The 20,777-nt window shown below is 39.6% G+C and overlaps 1 protein-coding gene across 1 annotated transcript in view; it reads right to left on the bottom strand.

Annotated features, from left to right (window-relative positions):
• Positions 1-20,777, bottom strand: part of LOC134350550 (echinoderm microtubule-associated protein-like 6) — a 392,224-nt gene that overhangs the window by 104,178 nt on the left and 267,269 nt on the right. Inside the window, exons 20-24 of the mRNA XM_063055883.1 lie at positions 18,213-18,340; positions 15,491-15,632; positions 13,230-13,382; positions 11,123-11,254; positions 1,012-1,100 (exon numbers count right to left, since the gene is read on the bottom strand). Coding sequence (XP_062911953.1) covers positions 1,012-1,100; positions 11,123-11,254; positions 13,230-13,382; positions 15,491-15,632; positions 18,213-18,340 — 644 coding nt within the window. The remainder of the gene's footprint in view (positions 1-1,011; positions 1,101-11,122; positions 11,255-13,229; positions 13,383-15,490; positions 15,633-18,212; positions 18,341-20,777) is intronic.

The following is a 20,777-nucleotide window of genomic DNA, read 5'->3' as shown; positions in this document are numbered from 1 at the left end:
GAATTTGCATGATGGTGACTAATGCAAATATTTTAAAAATATCATACGCAGCAGTCAGAGAAACATTTTATGTGGGTGATCCTTGGAAGAATGCATCACCTTTTATGCCTAACTAACATTTTTAATTTAAATTGACAAGTGGTCAAATGAGTACCAAAACAGAATGTGATATGAATACAACCACAGAATTATTGGTATTCATTGGTATTCTCCAAGCAAATAACCTTCATACTATTCATGCAAAATTCAAAGGACACATTTTAGCAATGAGTTAAATGCATATTATTGACATATATGCACATATATGTAACATTGAACTTTAAGATTTCATTGTCCATAAGACATATGAGCAGACTCCAGCAATTCAGTGCTTCAAGTCCGCTCTAGAATTCGATCATGAAGGATTTATTTACACTTAACCCATTCTCCTGCAATCTCCCCATAACCTTTGATATCCTAAATAATTAAGAACCTAGCAACCTAGTAACTTGGCCTGTATAGTCATCTGTGGCAATGAATTCCACAGATTCACTACCCTCTGGCTAAATTCTTAGATTGGATTAGATTCTTCTAATCTCCAACAAGTGTCTCAGAGCCGTCACACACTCATCATATGTTAAACCCTTGCTTTCCCAGGATCATTCTCATAAACTTCTTCTGTACCCTCTCCAATGCCAGGACATTCTTCTTTAGATATGGGGTCCAAAACTGCTCACAATACTCCAAATGTCATCTGCCCATCTTATGTCATCTTATAAAACCTCAGCATTACATTCTTGCTTCTATATTCTAGTTCTCTTGAAATGAATGCTAACATTGCATTTGCCTTCCTTGCTGCCAACTCACCCTGTAAGTTAGGACTCACAAGTCCCTTTGCACCTCCGATTTTTGAATTCCCTACCCATTTAGAAAACATTCTACATCTTTATTCCTTCTGTCATTATTAGTCTTTGCTGGCCTTAAGTTAGTATTAAAATGTAACTTGTACTCCACAAGTAGTAAATTTCATACCTCTGTACTTCTAATTGTTTGCCTTCTCCCTCTTGGCGCTTCAAAAAATAGATGTTCTTTGGCACCCGTGTTAACTTGCAATAACTTCCCTGCATGAGACACAAAAATATTCACATATGAATAGTATATGCCACACTGATATCATTCCACTCAAAGAAAATCACACATCCAATATGCTACAATCTACACTTAAATATTAGAGGGCCTTTGGAGTCATACATATGCTGTCTCCAAATCTACTGAAAACTTTATTTCTTATTCACAGAATGAGACCACCTCTGACAAGGATAGCATTTATCAGTCAATATTAATTGCTTTGAGATAGTGCTGAGTTGCTTCTTTGAAGTATTAGAGGCCTTCTTGTGAAGGTACTTCCATAGTGCTAGTTAGTGTTAAGATAAAACAGTTAGGTAGAGGTTAATGATGACTTTAGAAGCATTGTAACCTTAAGCACCAGCCTGTAATGTTTTTGTACTAGGTTAATAATATTTGTGTAAGCCAAAAAGTGGGCAGAATCACTATGCTGTGAATATGTTAATCTATTAATTCCCTAAGCTACAATTTTATCTATTTATTTAGTAATACAGCGCAGAATAGGCCCCTTCAAGCCTCGCTGCCCCAGCCACACCCGCCAACCCTGGTTTAACCCTAATCTAATCATTGGGCAACTTAAAATGAGCAACTAATCAACCCGATATGTTTCTGGACTGTGGAAGGAAACAGGCACACCCGGGAAAACCCATTCTCCTGCTTCAACCCATAAAGAACCTATCAACCTCCACTTTACATATACCTCGTAACTTAGCCTTTGTGCAATGAATTCCACAGATTTACCACCTTTCGACTCCTTACAGATGAAGCCAAATTAATCTCTGAACTCCAACACCCTGAACTGTAATAGCATCTCGTTAACTGCTACAAAGAAAGGAAAATATGAGCAATACACAGAAGATGCTGGAAGAACTCAGCAGCCAGGCAGCATCTTTGGAAAAGTGTACAGTAGACGTTTTGGGTCAAGACCCTTCGGCAGGACTGGAGAAAAAAAGATGAGGAGCAGATTTAAAAGTTGGGGAAAGGGGAGAGAGAAACACAAGGTGATAGGTGAAACTGTGAGGGGTAGGGATGAAGTAAAGAGCTGGGAAGTTGATTGGTGAAAGAGACAGAAGACAGAAGAAAGAAAAGGGGGAGGAGCACCAGAGGAAGGTGATGGACGGGCAAGGAGATAAGGTGAGAGAGGGAAAAGGGGATGGAAAATGGTGAAGGAGAGCAGGGGTGAGAGGCATTACTGGAAGTTCGAGAAATCGATATTCATGCCACAGTTTGGAGGTTACCCAAATGAAATATAAGGTGTTCCTTCATCCTAAGTGCGGCCTCATTACGACAGTGCAGGAAGCCATGGATGGACATATCAGAATGGGAATAGGAAGTGGAATTAAAATAGGTGTCCACAAGGAGATCCCACATTTTCTGGCAGACAGAGTATAGGTGCTCGGTGAAGCAACCTCCCAATCTACGTTGGGTCTCACTTATATACAGGAGGCCACACTGGGAGCACCAGACACAGTATATGACCCCAACAGACTCACAGGTGAAGTGTCTCCTCACATGGAAGGACTGTTTAGGGCCCTGAATGGTAGTGAGGGAGGAGGTGTAGGGGCAGGTGTAACACTTATTCCACTTGCAAGGGTAAGTACCAGACTGGTGGGGTGGTAGGTAAGGACAAGAACCACCCTATCCCTGGTAGGGTGGCGGGAGGATGGGGTAAGAGCAGACGTGAGTGAATGAAAGAGATGTGGTTGAGGGCAGCGTTGATAGTGGAGGAAGGGAAGCCGCTTTCTTTGAAATAGGAGAACATCTCCTTCGTTCTGGAATGAAAAGCTTCATCCTGAGAGCAGATGCTTCAGAGATGGAGGAATTCAGGTTTCCTGGCCCCCATCATCTTATTTTTACTAAGGATGTCCAGTCCTATACACCTTCATCCCCTACCAGGAAGACCTCAAAGCTCTCAGTTTTTTTTTTCTGGACACTAGACCTAACCAGTTCCCCTCCACCACCCCTCCTCCGCCTGGTGGAACTTGTCCTCACTCTAAATAATTTCTCCCTTGGCTCCTCCCCCTTCCTTCAAACAAAAGGTGTAGTGATGGGCACTCACATGGGTCACAGCGATGCTCCTCTGTTTGTCAGCTACGTGGCATAGTCTATGTTCCAAGCCTACACTGGTGACTGTCCTGCACTTTTCCTACGCTACATCGACAACTGCATTGGTGCTGTTTCCCTGCACTCATGCTGAACTCATCCATTTTGCCTTCAACTTCCACACTGCCCTCAAATTTACTTGGTCCATTTCTGACATCTCCCTCTCTTTTTTCAATTTCACTGTCTCTATCTCTAGAGATGTTTATTATACACCCACAGAGTCTCACAGGTACCTGGACTATACCTCTTCCACCCTGTTACTTGTAAAAACGCTATCCCCTTCTCTCAATTCCTCCATCTCCACCTCATCTGCTCTTAGGATGAGGCTTTTCATTCTAGAATGAAGAAGATATCATCCTCTTTCAAAGAAAGGGGCTTCCCTTCCTCCACCATCAACGCTGCCCCCAACTGCATCTCTTAATTTTCATGCATATCTGCTCTTACCCCGCCTCCGCGTCCAGCACATAATTTTCCGAAACTTCCACCACCTCCAGTGGGATCCCACCATCAAGCACATTTTTCCTTGCCACCCCCCAACCTTTCTGCTTTCCACAGCGATCGCTCCCTATGTGACTCCCTCGTTCATTCGTTCCTCCCCACCAATCTCCCTCCTGGCACTTATCCTTGCAAGTGGAATAAGTGCTCCACCTGCCCCCTACACCTCCTCCCTCACTAGCATTCAGTGGCCTAAACAGTCCTTCCAGATGAGGAGACACTTCACCTCTGAGTCTGTTGGAGTCATGCACTGTGCCTGGTGCTCCTGGTGTGGCATCCTGTATATCAGTGAGACCCTGTGTAGATTGGGAGCTTGCTTCGCCAAGAAAAAGTGGGATCTCCTTGTGGACACCCTGGTCTAGACTCTCCCACTACTGCAAACATCCTTTTGATGTTCACTCTATCCAGGCCTTTCAATATTCGGTAGGTTTCAATGAGATCCCTCTTCATTCTTCTAATCTCCAACAAGTTAATCTCCAATCACCCATTTTAATTCCACATCCCATTCCCATTCTGATATGTCTATCCATGGCTTCCTCTACAATCGTGATGAGGCCACGCTTAGAATGGAGGAACGACACCTTTTATATTTTGTTTGGGTAGCCTCCAATCGGATGGCATTAACATCGATTTCTTGAACTTCCAGTAATGCTCCCCAACCGCCCTCTCCTTCATTATTTACCATCCCCTTTTCCCTCTCTCACCTTATCTCCTTGCCCGCCCATTGCCTCCCTCTGGTGCTCCTTCCCCCTTTTTTTTCTTCCAAGGCCTTCTGTCTCTTTCACCAATCAACTTCCCAGCTCTTTAGTTCATCCCTTCCTCTTCAGATTTCACCTATCACCTTGTGTTTCTCCCTTCCCTCCTCCCACCTCTTAAATCTATTCATCAGCTATTTTTTCCTCCATTCCTGCTGTAGGGTTTCGGTTCGAAACGTCAACTGTATTCTTTTCCATAGATGCTGCCTGGCCTGCTGAGTTCCTCCAGCATCTGGTGTGTGTTGCGTTAACTGCTGCACTACCGTGGCACCCACAGTATTCCCTGTCCTGTTAAACACTTGTAGATGTAACTAAAACACAAGTCATGACAGATATTCGAAGTAAAAGGTTCAGTAGTCCATTACTGAATTTTAAAATGCAGCAGTCAGCATAGAGTCGTGATGAAGGATCTCAGCCCAAAACGTCGACTGTTTATTCATTTTGATAGATACTGAATGATCTGCTGAGTTCCTCAAGCAGTTTGTGTGTGTTCCCTTGGATTTCCAGAACCTGCAGAATCTCTTGTGTTTATGAGCAGAGTATGTTTATTACATTAGAGCCTTTAAAATTGGGAAGGATGGAGATGGACCATTCTACATCTACAATACTCCAGCAGTGAAGGCACAAACTGGTTGGTTGGCTGTTAATCAGTTAGCTGATTGACTCTGAATGGTGTTGAGGTTTCTCATACAAAGAGCATTCCACAGCACTCCTAAGATTTAGCTTGTACATGCTGAAAAAGTGTTGAGTCAGGAGATGATTCATCTGTTTTTGTAGCAACAATATCTGTGTGGCTAATCAAATTAAGATTCTGGTCAATAAGTGCCAGACACTGATGTTCACCAATAAAAGAGAGAACCCAATAACATAATCTTCATGCAAATTAGTCAAGGACTGGTTATTAGATTTTCTTATGATGGCCATTGTCAGTACCTGTGTGGTTTAGATAGTACAATTTTTTTGTGCTGTGCACTATGTTATAGAAAGGGCTAGGAGACCAGTAATGTCAGAATTCTAAGCAGTAAAGTATATGAGGTATTCTGCAAGACTGCAGCTTGTTCTCCTGGTCCAGTGCAAGAGGTCAAAATCACCTCTCACTGAAGGTAGCTAACTGTACTCATCATATACATTATTAACTTGCTACAACAAAATTAATCAAACAGATGAAACATGGCTTGACATGTAATTTTAACTCAGTACCAAAGTCTAGTTGAATATAATTTCAAAGAACATCCTTTATATCTAATCTAAAAAGCAGACAGGTTTAAATTTAGTGGCCTAGAAACACTATTGTTTGATGCAACATTTTTGCATGCTGCATAGCACAATTTCTCCAAAAAACTGATGGTGTGCAGTCTGGACCTGATTGTACGTTTCACAAAATCAGATTCTTTTTTTCTCCCTTCCCACATCCTCAATGTTTCTAATGCACGAATACACAGAAGTGCCCCAGAATCCAATGGCCTGCAGCAAACCAAGATGCCAATTCCATAACTTTCATATGTACTTACACTGCACAAGCCAGTTATGCAAAAGGAAGTCTTCCCAACATTCAAGATTTCCTCCATCTCAACTTAGGTTCATATTATACAAAAATTCTATTTGCGCATCATTTTCCTGATACATCCAAAAACACTGGCCTGGAAATTCTGGCATATTAGAGCAGTTTAGAAGCAAGTTGGCAAACCTTTGCTAAGGGCTTTCCATAGCAAAAGGCACATCCCCAAATTACTTTAAAAATTAATACAGAACTTTATTCTCCTTGTGCATAAATAGTGATGACCAGTGATAAACAGATATGTGGATACTTATTCCATGTATAGTCCCTAAAAAATGAATTCACCCCTCCCCCAGAAGTTTTCTTATTTTATTGTTTTACAACTTTGAAACACAGGGGATTTAATTTGGCTTTTTTAATGCTGATCAACAGAAAAGTCTCTTTTATGTCAAAGTGAAACAGTTTTTTTTAACAAAGTGATCCAAATTATTTACAAATATAAAACACAAAATAATTGAATCACCCCCTTTAATATGACACACCAAATCATTACTGATGCAGCAAATTGGTTTTAGAAGTCACAAGATTAGTTAATTGGAGATCACCCTGTGTAGTCAAGGTATTTCAACTGACTGTAGTAAAAATACACCTGCATCTGTAAGGTCCAACTGCTGGTGAGTCAGTATCCTGGCAAAATCTACACATGAAAACAAAAGAACACTCCAAGCAACTCCACAAAAAGGTTATTAAAAAGCACAAATCAGGAGATGGATACGTGAAAATTTCCAAGTCACTGTTCATTCCCTAGAGTACAGTTAAGTCTATCATCAAGAAATGGAAAGAATATGGTTCAGCTGTAAATCTGCCTAGAGCAGGCTGTCCTCAAAGACTGAATGATCATGCAAGAAGGGGACGATTGAGGGAGGCCATCAAGAGACCTATGACAACTCTGGAGGAGTTACAAGCTTCAGTGACTGAGATGAGAGAGACTATGCTCTATCAACTATTGCCTGGGTGCTTCTCCAGTCACAGGTTTATGGGAGAGTGGCAAAGAGAAAGCCACTGTTGAAAAAGACTTTTATGAAATCTGTGTTAGAGTTTGCCAGAAGGCAAGAGGAGAGGCTGTACTTGATTTGGTATTGGGAAATGAACCTGATCAGGTGTCAGATCTCTCAGTGGGAGAGCATTTTGGAGATAGTGATCATAATTCTGTCTCCTTTACTTATTGGAGAGGGATAGGTACAGAAAAGTTAGAAAAGCGTTTAATTGGAGTAAGGGAAATTATGAGGCTATCAGGCAGGAAATTGGAGGCTTAAATTGGAAACAGATGTTCTCAGGGAAAAGTATGGAAGAAATGTGGCAAATATTCAGTGGATATTCGTGTGGAGTTCTGTGTAGGTACATTTCAATGAGACAGGAACGTTATGGTAGGGTGCAGGAACCGTGGTGCACAAAGGCTGTAATAAATCTAGTCGAGAAGAAAGGTATAGCTTGCAAAAGATTCAGAGAGCTAGGTGATGTTAGAGATCTAGAAGGAGCTTAAGAAGGAAATTAGGAGAGCCAGAAGAGGCCATGAGAAGGCCTTGGTGGGCAGGATTAAGGAAAACCCCAAGGCATTCTACAAGTATGTGAAGAGCAAGAGGATAAGACATGAGAGAATAGGACCTATCAAGTGTGACAGTGGGAAAGTGTGTATGGAACTGGAGGAAATAGCAGAGGTACTTAATGAACACTTTACTTCAGTATTCACTATGAAAAAGGATATTGGTGATTATAGTGATGACTTTCAGCAGACTGAAAAGCTTGAGCATGCAGATATTAAGAAAGAGGATGTGCTGGAGCTTTTGGAAAGCATCAAGTTGGATAAGTAGCCGGGACTGGATGAGATGTACCCCAGGCTACTGTGGGAGGTGAAGGAAGAGATTGCTGAGCCTCTAGCGATGATCTTTGCATCAATGGGGATGGGAGAGATTCCGGAGGATTGGAGGGTTGTGAATGTTGTTCCTTTATTCAAGAAAGGGAGTAGAGAAAGCCCAGGAAATTATAGAACAGTAAGTCTTACCTCAGTGGTTGGTAAGTTGATGGAGAAGATCCTGAGAGGCAGGATTTATGAACATTTGGAGAGCTATAATATAATTAGTAGTAGTCAGCATGGCTTTGTCAAGGACAGGTCGTGACTTACGAGCCTGATTGAATTTTTTGAGGATGTGACTACACATGTTGATGAAGGAAGAGCAGTAGATGTAGTGTATATGGATTTCAGCAAGGCATTTAATAAGGTACCCCATGCAAGGCTTATTGAGAAAGTAGAGGCATGGGATCCAAGGTGACACTGCTTTGTGGATCCAGAACTGGCTTACCCACAGAAGGCAAAGAGTGTTTGTAGACAGGTCATATTCTGCATGGAGGTCAGTCACCAGTGGGGTGCTTCAGGGATCTGTTCTGGGACCCTTACTCTTCCTGATTTTTATAAATGATCTGCATGAGGAAGTGGAGGGATGGTTTAGTAAGTTTGCTGATGACACAAAGGTTGGAGGTGTTGTGGATAGTGTGGAGGGCTGTCAGAGGTTACAGCAGGACATTGATAGGATGCAAAGCTGGGCTGAGAAGTGGCAGATGGAGTTCAACCTAGATAAGTGTGAAGCAGTTCATTTTGGTAGGTCAAATATGATGGCAGGATATTGTATTAATGGTAAGACTCTCGGCAGTGTGGAGGATCAGAGGGATCTTGGGGTCTGAGTCCATAGGACGCTCCAAGCAGCTGCGCAGGTTGACTCTGTGGTTAAGAAGGCATACGGTGTATTGGCCTTCATCAATCATGGAATTGAATTTAGGAGCCGAGAGGTAATGTTGCAGCTATATAGGACCCTGGTCAGACCCCACTTGGAGTACTGCACTCAGTTCTGGTCGCTTCACTATAGGTAGGATGTGGAAGCCATAGAAAGGGTGCAGAGGAGATTTACAAGGATGTTGGCTGGATTGGGGAGCATGCCTTATGAGAATAGGTTGAGTGAACTCAGCTTTTCTCCTTGGAGTGACGGAGGATGAGGGGTGACCTGATCGAGGTGTATAAGGTGATGAGAGGCATTGATCGTGTGGATAGTCAGAGGCTTTTTCCCAGGGCTGAAATGGTTGCCACAAGAGGACATAGGTTTAAGGTGCTGGGGAGCAGGTACAGAGGAGATGTCAGGGGTAAGTTTTTTACGCAGAGTGGTGAGTGCGTGGAATGGGCTGCTGGCAACAGTGGATACGATAGGGTCTTTTAAAATACACTGAGATAGGTACATGGAGCTCAGCAAAATAGAGGGGTATACGTAAGCCTAGTAATTTCTAAGGTAGGGACATGTTTCGCACAACTTTGTGGGCCGAAGGGCCTGTATTGTGCTGTAGGTTTTCTATGTTCTATGTTTTATGTATGTGGGAGACTCTGAAGTCAGCTGGAAGAAGGTTCTATAATCTGTTGAAACCGAAATTGAGCTTTTTGGCCATCAGATTAAATGCTACGTTTGGCATAAGCCAAATACTGCACTTCATCAAAAACATACCATCCCTACCGTGAAGCATAGTGATGTCTGCATTATGCTGTGGGGATGCTTTACTGCAGCAGGCCCTGTAAGGCTTGTGAAGGTACAGGGTAAAATGAAAACAGCAAAATACAGGGTAATCCTGGAGGGAAACCTGATGCAGTCTGCATGAGAACTGTGACTTTGGAGAAGATTTATTTTTCCAGCAAGACAATGACCCCAAGCATAAAGCCAAAGCTACATAGGAATGGCTTAAAAATCAACAAATTTAATGTCCTGGAGTGGCCAAGTCAGATCCAGACCTTTATCCAATTGAGAAGTTGTGGCTGGATTTGAAAAGGGCTGTTCACTCATGATCCCATTGCAATCTGACAGAGATTGAGTAGTTTTATAAAGAAGAATAGGGAAAACTTGCAGTGCCCAGATGCGCAAAACTAATAAAGACCTATCTACACAGATTCAATGATGTAATTGCTGCTAAAGGTGTATCTACTAAATACTGACTTGAAGGTGGTGAATACTTATGCAATCGATTATTTTGTGTTTTATATTTATAACTAATTTAGATCACTTTGTAGAGATTGGTTTTCACTTTGACACAAAAAAGTTTTTTTTCTGTTCATCAGTGTCAAAAAAAAGCCAGATTAAATTGACTGTGATTCAGTATTGTAAAACAATGAAACATGAAAACTTCCATGGGGGGTAAATATTTTTATAGGCATTGTACAAGTACAGTACTTACATGGTATATAGTTATAGTTAGATACAGGAAATTATGGTTCACAGGTAGCAAAAGAGTTGAAGGGGGAAGAGGGGCACATGGACAGGAGGAATCATGATGTCAGTCTTTAGCCAAATGGTAGTGAACCTGTGGAATTCATTGCATGGTCAGCTGTGGAGGTGTATTTAAAGCAGAGTTTGTTCAGTTCTTGATTAGTCAGGGTGTCAAAGATTACAAGGAGAAGACAATAGAATGGGATTGAGAGGGATAATAAAGCACTCCTGATAGAATGGTGGAGCAGAGTCGAAGGGCCAAATGGCCTAATTCTGCTCCTATGTCTTATTATTATCGGTTTCAGGATCAGAAACCCAAAGATTAGATTATTCTGGGTCCAGAGCGAAAGGGGTGAATCATGATTAACTGTAGATGAGATATAAAATGGAGGGGATGTGGGGGAAGGCTCTATTAATAGCAGTGTGGGGGAATTCCTGTTTTCTGAAAAAGGAGGACATCTTGGATGTCCTCGAGTTGAAGGTCTCATCATGAGAACAGATGCTGTGGAGATGAAGGAACTAAGAAAAGTAAATGGTGTCCTTGCAAGTGACTGGGTTGGAGGTGGCATAGTCAAGGTAGTTGCAGGAGTCTGGGTTTGTAGTCGATGTCATTGGACAAACTGAGATCAAGAAAGGGGATGGAGGTGTCAGAGATGGATCAAATGAATGCAAGGGCAGGGTGGAAATTGGTAGTGAAGTTGATAAAACTGATAACTCTGTAGGGGTGCAGGAAGTGGCACCATGCAGTCATCAATGTCTTATAGGAACTTTTGGGAATAGTGCCAGGATAGGTTTGGAATATGGATTGCTCCATGTAGACTTCAAAAGATTCATCAACAGAATTGGAAGGATTTCAATAAATGTCTTACCTCTTGCATCCCAATCCATATGAGTAATATAACTAGAGGCTCCTTTACAAATGCCAACTCTTTTACTTGAAAGTACATTGTAGATGTCTACAAAGTTGTCATGGGAAGCCACTGCTAGGTATTTCCCTGCATCTAGGAGGATAATAAAAATGTGTCTCTTTAAAACAAAATGTATAGAATTTAAATGCTTGATTTTACTTAGAGTACAGCACATAAAATTATTAATAAGTCACGGTGCAACAGATTAATAAAAATAAGGTACACACTGTTGGGTGGAAACAGAATGTATTCCTATTTAACCAAATGTATTATTGGTACCCAGGTACAACTGACATAACCTGTTACGATGCATTCTCCGAGGAAGTGGAAAAAAAACTAAGAAATTCTTCATTGACTCTAAAACAATCAGAAGAGTTCAAAATCACAAACAAGAGAAAATCTGCAGATGCTGGAAATCCGAGCAACACACACAAAATGCTGGAGGAACTCAGCAGGCCAGGCAGTATCTATGCGAAAGAGTACTGTCAGTATTAATGGTTGCAGCTCTTTCCTCCAGGCTACATTCTTTTACTCAGCTATGGGAATGATGTAAGAACTTGCTCCTCCCCATAAAGCAGTGACCGATTATTGTGAGAAGTAATACACAACCCAAAATGAAAAAAATAAAGATGCAGGGGAGATATAAACTGGAACACTATCGCATAGAAAGGTATGGATTTATACCAATGTTTTGATTTGGAGTTACATATGAAACTCTTGAATGCTGAATCTGTCTACAGAGCAAGACTAAGGGGAAAAAATCAGAGAACTGCCTTTTTCTCTTAACCTTGCAACAGGTTAAAGAGGATTGGGAAATCCATTGGACACAAATAGAATGGCATCATTTCAGTTTTCAATGCCCAGTTATTGAATATGATGACCCCAAACTGGCATATAAATAACTCAGAATTTATTTATATGATTAGGTACCAGAAGTTTGACTTCTATTGAAAAATCATATTGAAAATCAAAATTTCTGACAAACAATTTGTTCATTCCAAGCAGTCACCACAAACAGGAAGCAGAGAATGATTGCTGCATCTGAATTCCAAACAAGAGAAAATCTCAGATGCTGGAAATCCAAGGAACACACACAAAATGCTGTAGGAACTCAGCAGGCCAGGCAGTATGGAAAAAAGTACAGTCCACATTTTGGGCTGAGACCCTTCGGCAGGATTGGAGAAAAAAGATGGAGTAAATTTAAAAGGTGGGAGAATGGGAGAGAGAAACACAAAGTGATAGGTGAAACTGGGAGGGGGAGTGATGAAGTAAAGAGCTGGGAAGTTGATTGGTGAAAGGTATACAGGGCTGGAGAAGGGGGAGTTTGATAGGAGAGGACAGCAGGCCATGGAAGAAAGAAAGGGGGAGAGGGTCACCAGAGGGAGGCGATGGGCAGGTAAGGAGATGAGGTGAGAGAGGATCTCTCTCTCTCTCCCCTCCCCCCACCTTTTAAATTTACTCCTCATCTATTTTTTTTCTCCAGTCCTGCCAAAGGGTCTCGGCCCAAAACATCAACTCTACATTTTTCCATCGATGCTGCCTGGTCTGCTGAGTTCCTCCAGCATCTTGTGTTTGTTGCTGCATGGAAATTGATGAGTCCTGTAATCTGAGGTTATAAACTGAAGTCAGTTAAAAGATAGAAACACTTTTACATAGAAGAATAAAGTCATGTAGCAATATCAATGTAAACAGGGGTTGCATTGTAATAACAATTATTGTAAATGAACAAGCCAAAATGGAGCACTTTGAGTCTTTAATCATGCTTCATTTAATATCTAAGGGAGTCAAACTGGACACAGTTCTGTGAAAAATCACTCTGCATTCAGAAATCAAATCTTATGTGTAGGATAATGAAAAGGTAATTGAAATGTTCTTCTTCCTCTCAAGGTTCACATCACCTGTGTCTTCAGTTTAATATACTGAATAGCAATTCTCAACATTATTTATCCACCAAACACAATTTTACCAGATTCACAGAAATGTACAGTAATATTGAATTTTTATAATCAAATGAAGCATCCTTAATTGACAAGTTAACTGGAAGCAAAAATTAACTGCTCCAAGTTACCTGCTGAAAATTTGATATCTGATATATTTTCCTTCCTATGGTGAAAAGCCACCATATCTTCCAGAGTGTCAGCATTGACTACATGAAAACTTCCATCATTTAGCCCAACAGCTATGACTTTCCCATCTGGTGAAAATGCACAACATCTTCCACCTAAGTGGAAAATGAGAAATGAAGCACATTAACATTTTCAAATCAACAAAATACAGTAATATCACTTTTATAGAGAAATAATAAATTGCTATTTTCAATGCTTATTTTTATATACAATGTTTCTAAATCTTCTACGGAGATTAGTTTAGCAACATTGATTTCATCAGTTGTGTGCTTATTCTTGTCCTGATTTGTCTTATTAGGTGACATCTTATAACTAAAGTAGACTGAATTTCCATTTCACAGAATAAAATGATACACATTTGATTTTATAAAATCAAACTCAACACACTTCACAACAATTATTGTTAAACCTAGTCCAATGCCATCTATAAATTTGCAGATGATACAAGCATTGTTGGCAGAATCTCAGACGGAGACAAAAGGGCATACAAGAGGAATGAGTTATATCATCTACTTGAGTGGTGTCACAGCAACAACCTTGCACTCAATATCAGTAAGACCAAAGAGATGATTGTGGACTTGTGAAAAGGGAGTATGAGGGATCAGAAGTGGAGAGAGTGAGCAATTTCAAGTTTCTGGGTGTCAAGATCTCTGAAGATCCAACCTGGTCCCAACATATCAATGCAGCTACAAAGATGGCAAGACAGTGGCTGTATTTCATGAGGAGTCAGAGATTTGGTTTGTCACCTAAAACATTCAAAAACTTCTACAGATGTAGCATGAAGAACATTCTGTCTGGTAGTGGCGGGGGGGGGCGCAACTGCAAAGGTTCAAAAGAAGCTACAGAAAGTTGTAAAGTTAGTCAGCTCATTCTTGTGTGATAGCCTCCGTAGTATCCAAGACATCTTCAAAGAGCAGTGCCTCAGAGAGGCAGCATCCATTATTAAGGACCCCCATCACACAGGACACGTCCTCTTACCATTGTTACCGTTAGGAAGGAGGTACAGAAGCCTGAAGGTACATACTCAGCGATTCAGGGACAGCTTCTTCCCCTCTGCCACCTGAGGCGGAGGGGGAGATGTGAAATGATAGGAGAAGACAGGAGGGGGCGGATTGGAGCCAAGAGCTGGACAGTTGATTGGCAAAAGGGATATGAGGCTTCCGGTAATGGCCCACCTCCCCTTCGTACCCCATCCGTTATTTATTTATTTAATACTATTATTTTTTTCTCTCTCCTTTTTCTCCCTCTGTCCCTCTCACTATACTCCTTGCCCATCCTCTGGGCTTCCCCCCTCCCCCTTTCTTTCTCCCTAGGCCTCCCGTCCCATGATCTTCTCCCTTCTCCAGCCTCATATCCCTCTTGCCAATCAACTTTCCAGCTCTTAGCTCTATCCCTCCCCCTCCTGTCTTCTCCTATCATTTCGGATCTCTCCCTCCCCCTTTCAAATCTCTTACTAGCTCTTCTTTCAGTTAGTCCTGACAAAGGGTCTCAGCCTGAAACGTCGACTGTAAATATTGAATGATCTGAATGAGTGGATGTGGAGGGGATGTCTCCCATAGTGGGGGAGTCTAGGACCAGAGGGCACAAGGGCACATCCTCAGAATTGAGGGATGTCCATTTAGAATGGAGATGAGGAAAATTTTCTTTAGCCAGAGGGTGGAGAATTTGTGAAATTCATTGCCACAAACGGCTAGGCAGGTCAAGTCATCAGGTATACTTAAAGGCAGAAGTTCTGGTATAATCAGGGCATTAAAGGTTACAGGAAGAATGGGGATGAAAGGGATAATAAATCAGCCATGATGGAATGCTAAAGCAGACTCGATGGGCCAAATAGGCTAATTCTGCTCTGAGGACTTACAGTCTTAGACAAATATTTTAAAGAAAGAGAAATCAAGAATTGTAGGGAAATGGTACAGAAGAGGAGTTGAGGACACATAGTTCAAAATTTTGTTTCACTGTGCGGTAAGCACATATCAATGATCATTAAAGATTGCAACAGCTCTGGCAAATTAAAAAGCTGTATGGAACTATAGAGTACACATTCTTAACAATGAATCACATTCTCAACACAATTATTCTAGACAGAGTGAAAATGGTTAATTATATATATGAACAATCTAGTTTGTCTATTTTACAAAACAAAATGTTCAAATTTTGCATGACAGTTTTTAACATTGAGCTAAATTGAAAAAAGAACAGTTACCTTTTTTAAGTTTACGCACTGCTAACATACGATGATTGAAGGAGAGTTCCCAAATTCGTAATGTTTTGTCATCACTTATAGTAGCACAGACGGGAAGAGTAGGATGGGCTGCCAGGCCCCAAACCTCCCCTTCCATGTGACCCTGATTGGAAGGAAGCAAAATAAATATGCTTCAATGTGCAACATTTATGGTTATAAATTGAATAGGGATGAAGAAAAAAATTTGGAATTTGAAAGATACTTTCAATTGAGTTAGTCCATTGTCGACAGAGTTTGAACAACCAATTGATGTGAGATGGTTATATGATATAGTTATAGTGATATTAAATTTTTTAAAAATCAGAAACATTCAGAAGGTCAGGGAACATCTGTAGAAAGTGAAATACAAATATAGTTTCAGGTCCAGGATCCTTCATTGGTTCTAGGAATAAGAGAAAAAACAAATTAGTTTTCAGATGTAGAGAAGGTGGGGGAGGGATGAGCAAGATCATGTGGAATCTCTCTCTGATAATGTGAGACCAAATAGGTGAAGAAAGCAATTAGGAGGATTCTCTTTGTCTTGCTGCATTAATAACAAGGTTGTGCTACATACCTAGCAAGTTAGGCTCTTCTAATGGAGAGAGAAAACTGAGCCAAAATCAGGAAGGGATAATGGACAAAATTTGTCAGCTCTGATGAGGACAGGAAGAGCGAGCATATTATCTAAATTTGGAGGATTCAATACTGAGTCAGTATTATTAGATTTAAACAAAAGATAACTTAGTGTTGTAGTGTCTAATTTTTAATCAAATCTGCCCTTGGGCTTAGAGATTAATTGACTCCAAAACCTGAGCAGTTTTGTACAGAACAGTCAGGTTTTGGACTGCAGTGGAAATTAATGCATGATTTGTTAGTGAGAGCACAAGTACTTTTTTAAAATTGTGTAGTTGCAAGGTAAATGCAAGTAAAATCATTAATGCATTTTTTAGTACATGACTGATTTTATTCACAATGCTGGAAAGATTGGCATTCTTGGGTTCGAATATAGCATTGGAATGCCCTGATCAAGCTAGTGTGACTTACTCCATGAAGTATCTGTTTGAGTTTAACGGGTAACGTGAAAAGGCCTGGAAATATTCATTATTTTGTTGCCTCGAATGGCATGATAGGCAATTGGAAAAATTTGATTTATAGAGGAGGATTATAACTTCAGATAATATTCCAGTTGGCATTTAAAATAAAACTCTACAAATTTCAAGCTATTACATTTTTTTAAATGACAACTGGTGTATTGTCTGGTTTTAATTGCCCCCATTAAGGAAGCTTCAACGTGCTTTAGAAAATAATAGTGTAAATTAATCAGACTGATTCCTAGGATGTAGCAATGATCACATGAAGAGAAATTGTGTAGAATGGTGTTATACTCACTGAAGTTAAGAAAAGTGACAGAGGAAGAGACAATAGCTAGACTGTCTGCATTGGGAGTAGATCGTTAATGTCTTGGGTCTCAACTGTTCAAAATTTATAACAATGATTTATATGAGGGAAATGTCGTATTTAAAATTTTGCCAAAAAACATGAAACTGGGTGGATTGCAAGTTGTAAAGATAAAGGAAGTCTTCAAGATGATGTAGAGAAATTGAGCAAGAGTGCAAATGCATAGCAGATATAGTGCAAGGTGTATAACTGCATATTTATCTACCTCAGTGAGAAACAGAAAGACAGAGCATTACTTAAATTGTGATAGACTGAGAACAGTTGACATACAAAGGACCTGGTTATCCTGGAATGAGCCAGAATTGTAATGAATGGTAGAGCATTCTTGAAGTGCTACCATGTCTACTCCTGCTCTTATTTTCTATATTTTATTAGCTATAACAACATTGCTTGCTTCAAACCTTTTGCTCATTAAACCTCTTCCAATTTTTTCAGTAATCTAGTTATGACATATAGTACCACAAACTCTTCCTATTATTGTACTGAATAACTCACCCTATGGAAAAGCACTTCCCTTAAACTATGGTAGCATAGCAGTTAGCGTGATGTTATCACAGCTTGGGGAGTTGGAGCCTGGAGTTCAATTCCAACATCATTTGTAAGGAATCTGTATGTTCCCTCTGTAGAATATGTGGGTTTCCTCCCATAGTCCAAAGATGTACCGGTTGGTAGGTTAATTGGTTTTTGTAAACTGTCTCATAATTAGAATAGGGTTGAATCGAGGGTTGCTGGGATGGTGCGACTTGAAGGCCCAAAAGGGCCTACTGAGAGCTGCAACTCTAAATAAATAATAAAAGAAACCCCTAACACAATGTATACTCACAATTGAATTAACTCAATATGTATTGGTTCCACGGAGTGCCACATTATTGAGGCACAGATACAGTGGACCTGCATTTCCACATAGTTAATATTAATTATTAAGTAAATAATTAAAATTTATCAATAAGATTCTGTACTTAAGTAAATTAAGTAAATAAACTGGTTCAGTAATAAACCATATTTAGAATCTAACCCAGTCATTCAAACAATCAGCCAAATCAAAAATAAAACCAGCAAATATCATACTAAACAATATTGCCAAACCAATAAAAGTATAGGTTTGAAGTAACAAATGGAATCTAGTGATAAATCCATATATTGCCCACTAAATTTTTCATGTAAAACTGTTAAACTTATGCAATGAAATTGGCCTAACGTTTACTGAAAAATTCAAGTATTTGTATATAGTTGAAGGAATAACTACCTGAACAAGCAGAGTCATGGATCCACTTTTATCTATTTCAAGTATTTCACTATTCTTGGTTCCAACAAGTATATGCCCATGACCCAATGTAATGGCACGTAATGAAGGATTGTCTTCCAAAAGTAAACCTGTAAGAATTACATATTTCACATAAACAGGACTCACTTGACCATATTTTTCATTCTATTCCTACTTCTTTGCTCATTCCCAAATCATTTTATACATTCTTCCTTTAAGTTTTACCAAAATTGTTAAAATTGTTTCTTTTGACATAGTTCTATTTGGAGTAATTTCATAATTTTTTTTATAAAGCTAAATTTTAAACTGTTTTAAATTATATAATTTCACCTTCTGTCAACACAAAAGCGTAGGTTCAATGATAGATACACTGAATTAAATCCTGAATGTCATGTTTTTCATTTGCATTAAATATTGCAAGTGTAACAATATTTACAGAAATCTAAGAAATCATGCTATAGATATTATCACAGGGTTTTAAAACACATTGGTACATACAGTATATTTAGAGAAATATTTAAAAAGAAATCAGAGTCACTATGATCAAGAAATCAATGTGTATAAGGTTGATGGAAGCACACCCAAGGATTCAACAAAGAATTCAATCATTTGACGGAAAGTTATTTGCTGGTATATGATCAAAAAACAAAGGAGATTGACTGAATTGCTTTGGAGAGCTAATATAGACTCTTCATATTATAATGATTCTAAGATAACTCGTCATTCCTTGGTTAAATTCTGGTGCCTATTCAAGACTGTAACATTTGCTACACAACGTGGTGCTTGGAATCTGACACAAAATGTAAGCTAAACAGGTTGCAATTAATAAAAGTTTATGATACCATAAACAGGAGAAGCTCTGCAGATGCTGGAAATCCAAAGCAACACACACAAAATGCTAAAAGAACTCAGCTTTTTGTGTGTGTCACTAGACCATGCTGTTTTCTAAAAAACCACATTGGCTAAAAATGTAAGCCTCAGGGAAGCTAACTGTAAAATTGCCTGATTGTTTTAAATTGGGGAAGGAAGCCTGCCATCCAAAGTTGGTCAAACTTTTACATGTCTCCAGACAATGTGATTAGCTCTTAATTGCTTCCTCGTCAGGAACAAAGACTGAAGGCCAACTAATGCCTGAAATGACAAATATATTTAACAAAGAAATTAGATTGTGCAGTGCTACTTATTTTTGCAAATTTCCTAGTTATATGAAAGTTAAAAGATTACCGAAAAGTGATTTGCACAAATTTTCATTATGCATCATGCAAAACAGTTGTGTCATCTTGTGAGTAAAGCCTCCAACTGTAGTCATTATCATCTCGGAGGCTCATATTAGTACGTTTTAAAGGGCACCTGTTTGACCAGATCCCAAGTCTGTTGTTGGGACTCAGCGGTTCTTTCTCAAACCGCAAAAGTTCCACTTCTCCGATATTAAATCCCACTCCAAGCAAGATGCCCCCTATGATCAGAAATCTCATTAAAAAAAATCACCAACCAGCCAACTTGACAATTCACACATACTTCACACACAATCTTCCAACTGAAATGAATACCCTCTCACCAGCACCCAAACACAAACCACAGCATCTCAAACATAAAAAAAATCACGTATTAATGGCTGAACTGTCCACATCCAATTCTCATCCTAACTCCTCTACTTGAGCAGTCCAATTCACAATTCCTAACTCCTGTCCTCACCCTCCCAGCTAGCTCCCCGTTGACTCTTGAAGCATATCACAATGTTAGGCTCCGTTTGAGTTCCTGAAAATGTTTGCATTAGAAGAGCACGGGAATGTCCTATCTCATTTAAGGTCTCTTTAGGAGCATAAAAGGCCATGCAATCTAAATAACTTCCTAGTTCTTTATGTATTTTAAAAAAAAATTCCTAGGTAGCTTAGCAGCTAGTATAATACTATTACATTACCAACGATCACTGATCCAGATTAATTGATCACTGTTCAATTTCCACTCCTGCTCGGTAAGGAGTTTGTACGTTCTCCTTGTGACCACGTGGGTTTCCTCTGGGTGCTCCGATTTCCTCCCACATCCCACAAACATATGGTTAGGATTAGTGAGTTGTGGGCGTGCTATATCAATGCCAGAAGTGTGGCAATAATTGTGCTGCCCACAATAATCCTTGCTGATTTCATTTGACGTAAACAACTCATTTCACTGTATGTTTCCAAATTTTGATGTACATGTGACAAATAAAGCTAATCTTTATTTAATCTTTAAAGATCACAAAATAACCATCATAGTGGTTGTTGCATCTTGGCAGGCTCCATTAAAATTCTAGATCTATTTTCAAAATCAATTAACATTCGTCTAAGCTACACTAAATGAGTTTCCAAACTGAATTTGTAAACTTTCTTACATTAGGTATATATTACAAATATGGTATTAATGATAAATTTGTCTTAGGTTCTGACAGGAAGGGACAACCTCAAATCAGGATTTTTAATTTAAGATAAACTTTGAAAAAGGAGAAATGAACTGACCAAAATAAACTTTGAAAAGATTTGAATTTACAAACAATTGAATGCATTAGGG

The sequence above is a fragment of the Mobula hypostoma genome, chromosome 8 (genome assembly GCF_963921235.1).
Source record: "Mobula hypostoma chromosome 8, sMobHyp1.1, whole genome shotgun sequence".
NCBI classification, from domain to species: domain Eukaryota; kingdom Metazoa; phylum Chordata; class Chondrichthyes; order Myliobatiformes; family Myliobatidae; genus Mobula; species Mobula hypostoma.
The sequence above is the reverse complement of the archived record's forward strand: the minus strand, read 5'-3'. Positions and strand labels throughout refer to the sequence as shown.